Below are 15,409 nucleotides of genomic sequence, written 5' to 3' on the forward strand. Positions count from 1 at the left end.
TTGACACACACACACACTGCCGTGCTTGGAAACACACATGCATAAAGAAAAGGCCGCACGCACACAGACCAATGCACATCCATGCATGCATGTTGCGCACGTATATACACACACACGCACGCGCACACGAGAATATGCCTCACAACCCCACGGCCAAGAACCACCCTTCATTGATTCGGCCCTTCTTCAACCTCTTCCTCCTTTTCTTCCTTGTTGTTGTCATGTCGTGGGTATTCTGAGCGTGTTGGGGGCGTTTTGGTGCAAGGGTGGCCATCTTGAATGTGGTCACTTGATGCTTGATGATTTCATGATATCGCAATCTGGTTACTGTCAGGCCACACTGACTGTACTGACTTAGATTATTCACTTGTGATGTAATTAGTTTACAAACCAGAACCCTGCTTTAAAACTTTATTTTGAGACCCTAATCCTGGCTTCAAACCTTAATTTGAAACCCTGCTTGAAACCTGAATTTGCTTTAAATCCCTAGTTTTAAACCCTAACCCCTAACATGAAACTCTTACTCCGGCTTTAAAACCCTATCTTGAAACTCTAACTCTTCTTAAGGTTAATTTGAAACCCTAACGGTAGCTTGAAAATAAATTTTCAAACCCGATCCCTAATTTTTAATTTCAAATCCTAACTACTTTTTGAAACCCAAACTTTGTTTTGACAGCCTACTGTGGAAGCATAACCCATTCTTGAAACTTTATTTTCAAACCATAAGCTTACCTTAAAACCCCAACTCTGGCTTGAAAGGCTAACTTGAAACCCCAACCTTGCCTTGAAAGCATATTTATACATGTGTGTTGAATGTGCGTATATATGTGTGTATATACACTTTATTGCGTATATATGTATATATATACAGTGCTGCTCAAAAGTTTCTGAACCTGAATTTGGACTTTCCAATTGTTCCAACCTGATTTTGTTGTTCAATCTGAACCATGAAATAACAGGTGTAGGTTTATCAATTCAATGCATTGTTCTTTTTTTAAAATCAATTGTGTAGTCAAAATTAATTAAATTAATAATTAATTAAAAAGAGTTTTTGGTCAATTCGTGTAGGTGCAAAAGTAAGTGAACCCTGAGCAGCATTGCTTAAAGCAAGCAGTCAAGTAGGATCAGGTAGGACAAATTAGTAGCTAAACTAACCCACTGAAATGGACCAATGAAATGAGAGAGGTTTAGTGAAGTTGTGCATCACTGACTGAAACAGAGACAAAACCACGTCACTTTAGTCTTACCCAGGTGAACCCATACAGGTCAGTCATGCTGAGAGGAAGAGAAATCTCAGGGGACCGCTATAAAGTCATCTAAAAAAAAAATGAGCTTCATCATTCCACTGTGATGCAGATAATCTGCAACAAGAGATCACTGAAAATTACTACAATCCTGCCTAGAAGTGGACGACTTTCTAAAATATCAGCAAGAACCACGAGAAAAATTATAATTCAGGTAAAAAGCCAACTCGAACATCACATCAAGGGATTTGCAGACATATTTTGCTGCATCTGGGACACATGTGCATGCTTCAACAATCAGAAGAAAAGTCAATTGACAAGGCTTTCATGGAAGGCTTGCTAGGGAGAAGCCTCTTCTCTCAAAAAAGATCAATGTTGCCTATCTCAACTTTGCCAGTGAGTACCTGGACAACACTGAAGCTTTTTGAAAGTCCCTTTTGTGGACACATGAGTCCAAAATGGAACTGTTTGGTCACAACTAAAACATTCATGTTTGGTGAAAAGTCAACATTGCATACCAGCAAAAGAACCTTCCCCCTAGGGTGGAGTATGGGGGTGAGAATGTTAAATTCTGGGCTGGCTTTTCATCCTCAGGACCTGGACAACTCTGCATAGTCCAGGGAATCATGAATTTAGAGGAATATTATGAAATCCTGGATCATAACCTGAAGCCGTTCTTTGTGAAGTTAGAGCCTGGTAGACGATAGATCATGCAACATGACAATAATCCAAAGCATTCCAGCAATACAACCAAGGAATGACTAAAGAACAACATGATTCATGTTCTGGATGTGCCAAAATCCTGACTTCAATTCTTTCCAAATACTGTGGCGGGATCTGAAGCGGACAGTTTATGCTAGACGCCCATCGAACCTCTCTCAACTGGCTGCATTTTGCAAGGAAGTGTCAAAAATTCCCCCAAAGTAGATGTGAAAGACTGATAAATCACTAAAGAAAGTGTTTGGATGAAGTTCTTGTTGTAAAAGGAGGTGCAATGTCCAATTAAGTGAGAGATTCACACATTGCATCCATGAAATCTGAGTTTTTCTTAAATTAACAACTTTTGTTCAAGAATGAATGACAATATTATCATTATTTTTGTTCAAGTCCATTATTTTCAATGTCAGCACTGTAGATTTGGGTATGACTAAACAATTAATAAGGTTATTTTAATATTTTATACAAAAAAGGACCATGCCTGCAGGGTTCACAAACAGCACTGTATATACTGTATATGGTGTTTATATTTCCATTGAATCCATCGTTAATGCCTTTTGTGAGGAAACACTTTCTCAACATGTCAACCACCTTCCCTCCTTGTCTTCCTCTTCCTTCTCCGTTTCCTACTCCTGTAGCAGCCGCCACTCTTCCCTTTGCAGAAATTGGCCCCAGACCTGGCTGAGGTGATTGGTATCAAATTGCGGCGAGAATGGAAATGCCGATAAAATTGATGGTGCTTCCTCCGTGGTTTGCCTGCTAGCTAACCGTAAGCATAAGCGTCACCAAAACCATAAGCATAAGTGCAATAGCATAATGTGCTATGCGAGGCTCACCCTGGACATGAAAGTCAGGAAGAAAGCTTTTAGTTTCAACACAAATGTGGACTTTGTAAAGATATGACGTTTGTCTAAACCACCTTTTTTAAATCTTATTGTTAAACCTTCCTTTCAAACCTCAAGTCTGGCCACATTCAAATCCCAACCTACACTTGAAACCCTAGCTTGAAGTCCTCAACCTGGTTTGAAACCCTAATTTGAAACCAAACCCCGTCTTGAAACACTAAACGTGGTTTGAAGCTCTGATTTGTATGTAAAGAGTGAAACCCCATCCCCAACTTTGAAACCCCACTCTTAATCCGTAAACCTGGCTAAAAACCCAATTTTTAAAGATGGGCTTTGATTGCCTGTTGAGATGTGAAGTGTTTGCGTGATGTAAGAGAAGGATACAAAAACAAGGCAAGCATCTCTCAACGCGTTGTTTGCCACGACTCCCTCCCTTTCCTCGCTCACTGTCTCACTGGCTGGCCGTCGCAGGCAAGCCATTTGCTTCTGTTTTCCCAACTCACACGGGACGAGCCCCTGGGTTTGTTATTGTAGGCTTTGCTGAACATGAGCTGGTCTTTACAGCGGATTCAGAGCATTTGCTTTCAATGAAAATCTGTTATTGGATTACAAACACTGCAACACACGGACAGACCCACCCGTACACACACGCACACACACACTGTCTGAACTTCAGGGTGCTCAGCAGCACCCAAACAAAACAAAACAAAAAATTAAAATTAAGAAATGTTGACAATGGAATACTTTTCATATGCCCTTTTTTTTAAACTCTTTGAGGATACCAAACTTTCTCACAAGCAAGCCTGCAAGAGTTATGAGTGTCAGTATTAGCTACATGGCCTCAGACCTGCTGTTGCATCCTGGGAATTCTAGTTTTACAAAGTCATTTTTATGTGTTATAATAAAGGTTTGATGAATTTGGTGGTTCCAGGGTTTGTTTTATATCCCTGCTAAATTACCCCAGAATTAAATTTAAGCAATAACAGATACAAGTTTGGGAATAAAGCTATCATGCTACCTGAAGTTTGAGGTACTTGTAGGTACTGAATCTAATTGGTACCAATATTTAAATGTCCAGAGGCCACTCCAAAGGTTCCTGGACTTCTTATCCCCCCAAAATATCCCAATTTTAGACAATATTTCAAAACAGACAATGCTCATCTAAGAGTTCCTATTCCTAGGGTAAAGGTCCTGTGGTTAGTATGCTACCTAAATATTTAGTTTTTATATTTGTTGTTCCTGGAATTGAATTTAGGTTCTGAATTCCAGCTCAATTTTGGCTTCCTGAAGTCCAAAAACACAGTGGTCGTTGAAAGGTTCCTGGTTTCTGTGGTTGTGCTGCCTCTTGGATATAAGTTTGACAAGTTACAGATTCTAAAACTAAATTTAGACAATAGTTTCTGCAATCCAAAACACACTGTTCCATGAAAATTCCTGAGTCTGGGCTTCCGACTGTAAGAGTTCCATGAAGTCCTTGCTATTTGTCATTTATGGGACTCAAAGGTTCCAATCACATAGTTTCAGCGCCCAATTGCCCGCTCTTCTTCTGGTGCTGTTGAATTACCCCAGAACAATTTTTTTTGACAAACTTTTGTTGAATTTTGTTCCTGGAACTAAATTTAGACTCACATTCCAAACCTACAATGGTCCTGCAAATGTTGCTTCTCCTGTGGTTGACATTCCTCTTGGGTACAAGTTCGACAAGTTCTTGATGCTAGAACAAATTTTAGCGAGTAGATCCTACAGTCCAAACAGATGATTCCTAGAAATCATTAGTTCTGGGGTAGGGTTGCTGGAGCTAGAAGGATCCAATCAGATATATTCCGAGGTGCTGGGGCTTCTTTCATCCCTAGAAAATTTCTCTGGAACTAAATTTAGAAAATAATTTAACAGTGGTCCTCCAAAAGTTTATTGTCGTTGTAGTCGAAAAGCATCAGTTGTGCTGCCATCTTCCTGCGCATGTGTGCATGATTAATGTTTGCACCTGCGTTTCAGGAACCTTGCTTTATCACTGCAACTTCATTAAGAAGCTCTCCATATGTGTGCATATGCATCTTGGTGTTGCAGGAGTACCAATCGTGGCGCCTTCGCTATCCTAATGGCGTGTATAATTCAGGTGCCCTGCAGGCGCGCTTTTGCCTGAGGTAATGGGGAGCAAAGGCCCTGAGTTTTAGGCCCCTGATTATTCCGCTGATGGCGGCGGGCGTGGAAAAAAAGTCATCTCCAGCCGGATTAGAGCCAACATCCCCATTAATTATCAATGTGCTGGGGGCTTAGCGAGGTGTCGCTCCGGCGCCGCTGGAAGCCGAGCAAGCTTTAGAAGTGCTTTGTGTGTAATCAATAAATAACCGCAGCCAATTCTCACCGCGCTTTTTATTTGTATTTTCTTTTCTCCTTCGCACTGGCAGCTAAGCTCAGTCGCTTGGTTACCGCTCCTTGTGTTTCTTTGAATGGAATCTACCTTCTCATTTGAATACTGATAGCAACAATTAGGCTCATATAGAGTGCTAACTGTAATTGGTGAGACACACTTGTGTATATAGCGGTACAGTATATGCGTGAATGCATAGAAAAAAAGCCTTTGAACGCTCCCCCACCTTCTTTAAGCTGGCTTCCCCCTCAGGTGAGGTGAACTGGTCTTAATATAGCGCCTTATCGAATGCCTACAGGTTGCTGTAAGCATCCTTGACGCCATTGTTATTAAAAGCAGCTAGCTTTGTTAGCGCAATTTTTTTGCCGCTACCTTTTCTTTGGGAATCTCCCCTTTTATACCGCCGTGTTACTGTTTTCTAGCTCGAGTCAAATGGCAGAATAACTATGCCACAACCCCCTCCCCCCCTGCTTCCACATGCAGGATAATAAAGACTAAATCTCTCTGTCAGTTTCAATTCTGCGCGGGCCAGGACGGCTGAGTGGGGAAATGCGACCTTACAAGTCCTTTGTGCTGGGATGCGAGCTGTGTTTTGACTGTGGGAGTTATGAAAGGCAAGGATATTTATAAAAGTATCAAAAATGAATGCGTTTAGGATGTGCTATTCACTTTGAGCTATTGTTGCATTTGCGTTCAAAGACTCCCTCCCACACCGCCATCCGCGTGGGAATTCCTCACTATTTTATTGCCCTTTGAGGTGCTTGACATCAACAAATGGCGCGTCTAATCTCTCGCCTTCTAATTCTTTTTTTAACAGGCGACGGCCTGGACAACAGTGTGGCCTCACCGAGCACGGGCGATGATGACGACCCGGATAAGGAGAAGAAGCGCAACAAGAAGAGGGGCATCTTCCCCAAGGTGGCCACCAACATCATGCGGGCGTGGCTCTTCCAGCACCTAACAGTGAGTTTGGAGTGGCAAAACCCTCCCTGACTGGATATTTTTTTCACAGTAATTCATCATTGAATTCATTCTGTCAGCACATAGTTCTTGTTTCTCTGTGGCTCCAGTTTGTCTTTTTCTAAAATTTGTGATATTCAGTATAATTTTTTTTTTTAAACCAATACCATTACGAGTATTTATGATATGTAAAATATCAATTAACACAATGACAGATCATTCTGAACAACGATCTTTCTGTCTTTCTGACACACATGATCTCTCATTGATGTGTCAAACAGCCGTAGCGTAGCACCAACTACTGGCAAGGAGCACTTGCTCAATGTCAGATTTTTTTTCCCCTTTAGTATCGGTGGCTAGTATCAGCATCCTTAATGAGTACGCAGTACCTTGAAACAAGGTTGGTGTCTGATACCAATTTCTGGTATCGGTACTCACCCATCTTGGTTCCTGCTTGGGCTTTTTCAGTCATTCCTTTGACTCAGTAGGCATGTATTATTCTTCTGTCTGTGACTTGGGTTTCTCCAAATACAGCATAAAACTCTGGGATTTTCGGACATAAAAGTTTGGGATTCAAGCAATAAATCCATTCACTCATACGACGTGTACAATGTATTACTCCCCTTCCTGAAACGTGGGTTTGTTTTTTCTGCAGAATAGTCAGACTTTAAAATAATTTCATTCACTTAGTCGTCATGTGTCTTTCTGAGACTTAATTTTTAAGAGAAACACTGGGACATTAAAATTATTCTATTCACTTGGTCGGCATGTGTTAACTTCTGTGTTTGGGACTTGGATTTCTCTTTTTTTTCGCCCGAATATATACATATTATATATATATATATATATATATATATATATATATATATATATTACATCGAGAGTTTTGAAAAATGTCATTCACTCACTCAGTATTGCTACACTTTCTGAGTCTTGGTTTTGTCTTTTCGCCATTCATAGAACACTCAATAATTAAAAAAAAAAAAAAAAGTTTAAAAGTGTGGCATGGGACATTTAAAATGATTCCTTTCACTCAGTCGGAATGTGGTACTGCCATTTTTGTGACTTTCTGTTTGTCCAGCTATATAGAATGCTTCCATCTTGAGAGAATATTAGACTGTTGACACATACCGCTCCTTTCTTTGGCTTACCTCCTATAGGATGATTGCTACTTTGATTTGAAGCTGGCATTTTTCTTGAATTTGGGCCAGTAATATTGTAAAAGCAGTCATTACTATCAAATGGCAGTCGCCAGTCATATATTTTCATCCTCAGTTGCTCTCAGCATCACATTTCGTGTGAAAACATCTCTACGCCACCGCTGCCACTTTGGTTATTACCACGCCAAACAACACATCAATGCTCGCCGGATCACAGCGCCTCTAATTTTTCTTCTTCTTCTACTATCCTCTCGCTCATAAACGCACACTTGTGTTGTTATCCGCTCCGAACCAAGCACGCCCTCCTGTTAGCGGCTTGTGGAGACGCTTTGACGGAGCGATTATTAAAAACAAATATGTAATTCTTTCAACGAGACGGCGAATGGTGAGAAGCAGCTTGTGATTTCACCAAGGCACTTCCTCGCTTAGTGAGGGCTTGACGGAGTTCATCTTTACACTTGAACTCATCCAACCCAAAATGTTACGTCAATATTGCAGGATAGCTTTAGTTCCTCAGCATACAAGGTTGGATTTACAATCCGGATCTTAATGGCCAAGAAAAACTTAATTACAGTACGCCGCAAAGCTCTGCTTTTACTTCAGCTTTAAAGCAGAGTTAGAGCTGCATCACTGTTTGAGCTGCTGCTTTTTGTGTTACACCAATTGGACACATGCACACAAACAAACCCCCCATTATCTTTCAAGTGTATTTAATAATTGAGCGCACATGCAGGAGAAGATGTTGATACAGCAAAACTAGACTGGTGCAGCGGGCCCCCCGCTTACGTTCGGGCCCTCAGGGGAGTCGCCGTTGTGCCTGAGTGGAAGGGAAAGTGGGTGGCGGGATGAAGCTGCCAGAATATATAGGAGGAGGTGGAAGGGGGCATTCATCCAGCATCCAGGTGTTTGCGCATCTTAGTTAAGCTTTTGGAGTTTGTCGTAAGCACAATTCTAGTAAGAAATGTTATTCATTTCTAAGATCAGTGGTCATCAGATGTAATTCAATAATTTAGACGTTCAGTGTGAAAGTATTAAGCTAAAAGCCATGTTTCCATCCAAGCAATATATAGTAATTTCTGGACTACAAGCCGCTACTTTTTTCACTTGCATTCAACCCGGCTAATACAAAGGTGCGGCTGATCCATCAGATCACAAGGGGGCGCACTATAAAGAAAGTGCAAGAGAGTCAGGCAGAGCAAACCAAATTAAGTGAGCCCAAATACAGTAAGAGAGACAGAACAAGAGCGAGACAATTTGCGCCCTCATTATGGAAAAGAAAGTAGCGGGAACCCGGTGCGGTAACATTAAAAACACCTGTGGCTTACAGTTTATTCCCCAAATTTAGCTAGCGCAGTTTATAGTCAGGTTCGGCTTGTAGTCCAGAAATTACTGTAGTTTAATTTATAACGGTTATTGTATAGGTACATATCGCATGGGTGCGATATTCTTTCAGACTCTTTACAATAGAAACTGCAAATAATATGACAGTGTTGTACCTGACCCAATATTGCTTCTAACTTGTGAAAGGTGCCAAAACTGACATTTCCATGAAATAGTGTAGTTTGGTAAATCAGGCTGACGTTTTCTTGATAGGCTGGATGCTGCCAGAAAAAGTAACTAATCCAATCGACCAATCAGTGGACAGCATTGCTTTTAGCCACACAACATGCAAGTGAACTGTATGTACACTGACTAAAGTGGGCTTAGGCAAAATAGGCCTATCACACTGTGTGGTGGGGAACCTTGTTTTTAAAATCAAAATGTATGAAAGTTGGAGTTTGAATCAGATGTTTTCTTAACACACTTAATCGAAAATAAATGTGATAATAGTGACACCGTTTAAGGCTGATACAGAATTTTCTTGAATTTTCTTGAATTTTCTTGAATTTTCTTGAATTTTCTTGAATTTTCTTGAATTTTCTTGAATTTTCTTGAATTTTCTTGAATTTTCTTGAATTTTCCATTGCACTATGCAACATGGAAGAGACCAGTGGACAGCAATATATTTAGCGCCACCCTATCCAAGCAAACAAAGTGCTGAAAAATGTGTGGTACAATCAGGATATTTTGTGACTGTTTCCATTAGAAATGGCAAAAACTGCAAGGGGATTAGTGTTCACCATTTGAAATTATACAAGGTGAACTTAAGTGGACCTATTGGCGGAAACATGGTGACAAGTTATTCAATGCCTGTGAAGCCTTGGCATAAGTTTCAGAGCTGCAGCGTTAGCCTCTGAGGAGGAAAACTGGTACCGCCTCTTCAAAGCTTCCCATCATGCATTTGGAATGGACACCCTGCTGCCCCTAACCCCCTTTGCTTTGATCCAAATGGTATTTTCTTGTTTAATTTAACAAGAAATAAGTAGTCAATGAAAGCTCAGACCTCCGATCCCCGTGCGCCGCTCCCCGTGCGCCGCTCCCCGTGCGCCGCTCCCCTCTCCCCTCTGAAAAGGCAATTTGTGAAATTATGTGATGGAGTAATTAGATGGAATTCACAAGCACGCCTCAACCCCCCCACCCTTGCAATAATGCCCCTTCTCTTCCCCCCTCCATAACAGTTATTCACGTTCATGGCTGCCTGCCTCGAACAGGCAGGGGCGGTGGTGTTAGCTGGCAGACTGGGACACGATCTAGCACACATTATCGCTAACACTCCCGTTGCTGGCTGAGCTCCCTGCCTATTTGTACACACGGGCGGTGTAACGATAGGCAGCCGTGATCGCAGCTCGTAAACGAAGCCAACCCCGCGATGCACACCCCCCTTCCCTTTCCACCATCGCCACCACCTTTTCTCCCTTTCAAAATGTATAAAACGCATGGACAGTGTATTAAAAAAATCCAACTGGAAGGCATAATCCACCGTTAATACAATTAGAGGCTAATTTAACCGCTTTCGTACGCACATGTACCACCCCTTACCAGCTCAAACCACACGCACACATACTCTCACACACACACAAATTGTGGTTTTGAATAGAAACAGATGTGAAAAGTGACATAATTCATTCATAAACTGGCAGAGGACCTGTTGTGTTGGAAGAACCCATTCAGGGACAGTGTGCTGGAGTCGATCACTGGGGATAAATAAAGTTTTCTGACTCAATCAAATCAAATGTCAATATTGTTCCTATCTACTAAAAATGTGAATCTAGAATTTACCCCATGTACACTTCAGTCAACAATGGAAGATAAACAACAATTTTGATACTGTTCAAATAGTGTCGATGTTATAAAAAAATCTGACATGCTAAATAATGATTTCTACGTAAATGAGAATGAAGTAGCTGAAAATCAAAATTTACTTTTTTGCTTGTAATTGTCAGTCATGTGATTCTTTTTATCCCAATGTGATTAGGGAATTACTGAATACATTTTAAAGTCAAAGACTTAAAAAGTCAAAGTGAGTTGTCAATCCTGCATAGCTAAATGTGTTGTATTAGCAAGTAGGGGTAGCAATTGCTTTTGTAGGAATAGTTCAATGATAGCAATAGAAATATTAATTCTATAATTCATATATTTTTTGTTGTTTTAAAAGGAACCCCAACTGTAATGACAAGTTTGCTCTATATCATTTATTTGGTTGTTTCTAACATGAGATTCATTCAAAAAAATAATTTCCAGTTTAGGCCGCCATTGTTATTTACGTCACGACGCATTCAGTGCCGAGCAATGTGAAACGCCTATTAAGAAAGCAAAGTAAGCCTCATAGCGTTCCTAAAGGGACGATCAAAACACTTAATGCGTCTGGTGAAATACGAGAACACGGCGTGGTTGAGGGTGACTCTCCCGATAGCATGTTGTTTCTTTAGGAACGCTACAAGGTTTACCTTGCTGTCTGTATAGGCGTTTCACATTGCTCGGCAGAGAGCCAGCCGCCATTCTACGTCACTACGCACTGAATGCGTTGCAATGTAAATAACAATGGCGGCGTACGTCCAAAATAAGTTTCTACAAAATGTATTAAACTAGAAATTATTTTTGAAAAATGTATCTTATAGTTATGTTAGTAACAACTAAATAAATAATACAGAGTGAACTTGTCATTACAGTTGGGGTTCCTTTTAAGGGCCCAAAAAGTCATTTTGTTCATTATATATATTTTTAAAAATTAATCGGACTATTAATCATTAAATTGAATGTTATTCTGCCAAAAAAAGGAAGCGGCATCTGCCTAAAAAAATTCATATGTATTATTTTAAATGTAGTTTCTCAAGTCAATCTAATAAATGTACTGTACAATTGGGCTGTGACAATATAGATATTCAAGTTGTATTGATCAGTGTATTTCAAAGGATAATGATACGATTCTCAATGGACTATTCAAGGTTAAATTGTAATTCTTATTTTTAAAATGCACAAAACTTGCACATTTAGGCCTCATGAATCTATTTGCAATGCTTCTTTTTTTGTGAGCAGCACTTTCAAGGAAATTTGGCGCTTAACAAGAATTAAGCATCCGTAGTCGTGCGAGCAGATCGCCATTCGTCACTGTGACGTGTAATTCTCGAGATAATCGGGATTGCGCCGTTGCTTGTCCGTAATCTGTCCCCGATCGCTGCAGATATGCCAAGCGTTCCTGCAGGCGCCAGAAGAGTTCAAAGTCGACCTCAGACGGCGTCAGTCTGAGGCTGTTTATTGCTGGAGCCTGAATATGTCACCACCGTGGTCACCTGGGGCAAGAACATCAGTGCGCCCTCTAAAAAGCGTCGCTTTGTACTTTTTTTTGTTCTTCATTACAAGGGCTGACCGCGTGGACAAAAGTTCTCTTCATCAGTCGACCCTGTTGTCGTTCCTCCTCAATCTTAATTCTTCATCTTACCAAGAAATTTGGAATGCTGCATTCCACAATGCTGGGAAGTCCCAAATGTTTGACATACAACAGCTAGATAACTGGAAGAAAAATGGGAAAATAACCCCAAAAAAAAAAAAGGAAACTCACTGGAAACCTACAGTATAGTAAATTAGTTCACTATTTACCATCATTGGCTCTGCATGGAAATTGGTATGTTAATAAATCTAAATGGTCACAATTGAATGACTGAATGAATGAATAGATCAGTTAACACATCATTCCACATTTTATTTGGCTTTATATATTTGATTTACCATTCACCAAAAAAATATTTAATGAATTTTGGGTAAAGCACAAAGATTAAAAAATATCTTAAATGGAATTTTCCCCAAATAATGGCTTTTATTATTCTTAAAAATGACAATTAATCCTTTAAATTTGTCATTTAATGGTTTTAGAAATGCCACTTGTCTTAATTGCATTGAACCAGCTCAATCAATCTTACATCTTGTAAAAGTGTAGTTGGCAACTTTGCATTAACAGCTTCATTGCTGGTCATATGGTGCGCATCGCTCCACAAAAGACGATTCAATACTGTTCTCGATACACGGGGTACGATACGATTCAAGAATGTAACGATTTGAAAATGTAAAAATTTGGTTTGCGTCAGTGTCTTTTGTCATGTTTATTTATATGCAGCATGTAAAAGCTTTCCAAAGTCAAAACTCTCCAAGTTAATTAAATTCAAAGAAAAAATAAATCATCGGCAACGTCAAAACGGTTTCTACCTGGTGTACCTCTCTCATAATAGACAATTGCATACTGTACATATTTCGATAGGTAGCGTGCGATTAGATTTGGTTCGTCAAAACTAAATTTGCGCTTCCAATCGTATTTTTTGTTTTTTGCTACACCCTTAATATAAATATATACTGTAAACGCATTTTCACCACAATACACATACTTGCATAATTGACAAGCCCACCACCGTTTGAAAATGAATACATTCTCTCATAGGATTCCCGGCATTCTCCACAAGAACGTCTGCCAAAATGGCTGACTGCTTGTTGAATTTCAGGCATGGGTCGTTGACTCTTTGAGCCGTAATGTTATGAAAGACATCCACCCAATTTTATATTGATTGGTAAAACTGGTTCAAGTTTCCAGTTTCCACCGCTTGATTGACTCTTGAACCCTAAAATACAGGGTGTCCAACTGCAAAAATTGGCGAGTTTTAGAGAACTAGTCAAAATGACACCAGCAAACTCTATATACTGTAAATGAAGTAACTATGTAGGGTGTATGTTGTAAAGTTGGTATCTGTAAATGTCAGAATTTGGGGATTTTGTCAGGATTCGTAAAAAATTGCAAAGGTTTCCAAAGGTTTTCTTGTTGCAAAGACATTTTGAACTGTTTTGAAATTTTTGTGACAAGCAAAGACTGTCTGCGAACATCTTTGCAACCTTGCAACGAAAACCCAAAATGTGCTACTTTGGAAAGTGTCTGCTGCTCAGTGAGATACCATTTTAACCAACACAAAAAGAGAGCTGCCTATAGGTATAAAAACAAGCAATTTTCTCAATATCCACAGGGCACTACTGAGTTAGGTTTTGGTGGTTGTATCTGGGAAAATTCCAAAAATGTCACCAGGTTATCCTCACTTCATAAAACTGGCAAGTTTTCGGGCAAATTTAGGCCTCCAAATAGGCCATTCATCATCCTAAGACTTGGAAAGTCTTCCTGTTGGCGGTTGATAGGCCACGTGTCACAGTGCTGCTTACCCCATGATTTTTGTTGTCTTGTCAAGGGGCGGTGGCGGGGGGGGACTCCACAATATCAGCTGACCGTCTTTAGCTCCCATCAAAGAGAGATAAAGACACAATGTCCATCTTGCCGCGTGCTGCGCAGTCATGTCGCCTCCTCACGTGATTACGATCTTAATCCAGTTTAAGTGGCCGTCAGAATTAGCGGCGCCAGCGCTTTGACGCTTTTCAAAGACAGAATGGCAGACAGCGGCGCACATATGCCAGCGGCCTGGCGTGACGCTGGAGAACAAGTCGGTGTTCTTTGCTTGCCCTGAGATGCTTCATTTGAGGTGGTGGAAATGCCTTTGGGCCGATTGTGTGTTACACTACATGTTTGTTTGTCACTCGGTGTGTGTTGTGGTGTCAGTGCTACCGCGTGGAGCCGCATGAGAGGAGATAATTTGATGTTGGGTTAGGCGATTTAGAGATTTTATTGATTAATTGAAGTTCATTGCGCAGGAATTAATTTTTTTACATTTTATATTATAAATATATATATATATATATATATATATTATACAGGGTGTCCATAAAGTCTCTTTACCATTTCGAAAATTTATTAAAAATGCAATTGATTAGATATTTTATTTAGATTTGTTCTATTGTATTCAGCGTTTATTTAAGGTTTTTTTTTTACCTCTTTTAATACACTTCTACATGGGCACCAGTAGTTGCACGAAGCACATCAAGACGATACTCGATTTCTTGCCATGTTCGCTGTAGCATAGCCTCATCAATTGTGGCAATGGCATCAGTAATCCTTTGCTTAAGGTCAGTAATGATAAACACTGTGTGCTTTTTTAAACACTGAATACAATAAAACAAATCTGAATAAAATATCTAATCAATTGCATTTTTAATAATTTTTTTAAATGGTTAAGAGACTTTATGGACACCCTGTATTATATTTTCTTTCTATATTATATTATAATTTCTTAGCTTCTGTAATGTTTTTCTCTAAGAAATACAAATTTGTTATAACATTTTTACTTTTCTTCTAAACTAAATAAAAACTAAATTTTTTAGCAAAACTTTTTGAACCATGTCATTGTTGTTTACAAAAATTTTGAAGACACCGACTTTTGTGGGGGGGGATCTAAATTAGTTTACAGCACAATTATAAGGTATCACGCCACTTGGTGTCAAGCAAGGAAGGCAGCTGAGTCAATCTCACACACGCACACGCACGCACACACACAAACACACACACACACACACACGCACATGTGTGCACTCATTCTGTGGCCCTCAACCCCCACATTGGCCCACACCTTGTAATGAAAACATCATCAATTATCCCTCTTGACAGGCCCTAGAGACCAAAGGCAGGCAAGGGGGGCATCTTTTTTGTTGACTGACCCTCACATAGACACACATATGCACAAATGCTCACTTGTGTCTGTGTATCCAAAACACAATAGTACGATGAGCCATTTTTGCCAAATAGTGACCCATGGGAGTGTGTATGCAACTGGGAGTGATTCAGTGTGTTGCATGAGGTCTTGGTGGTGGTGT

General features: G+C 40.0%; 1 protein-coding gene across 1 annotated transcript in view; it reads left to right on the top strand.

Annotated features, from left to right (window-relative positions):
• Positions 1 to 15,409, top strand: part of meis1b (Meis homeobox 1 b) — a 95,641-nt gene that overhangs the window by 38,920 nt on the left and 41,312 nt on the right. The window contains exon 8 of the mRNA XM_077581638.1: positions 5,995 to 6,140. Coding sequence (XP_077437764.1) covers positions 5,995 to 6,140 — 146 coding nt within the window. The remainder of the gene's footprint in view (positions 1 to 5,994; positions 6,141 to 15,409) is intronic.

The sequence above is a fragment of the Vanacampus margaritifer genome, chromosome 12 (assembly GCF_051991255.1).
Source record: "Vanacampus margaritifer isolate UIUO_Vmar chromosome 12, RoL_Vmar_1.0, whole genome shotgun sequence".
NCBI classification, from domain to species: Eukaryota; Metazoa; Chordata; class Actinopteri; order Syngnathiformes; family Syngnathidae; genus Vanacampus; species Vanacampus margaritifer.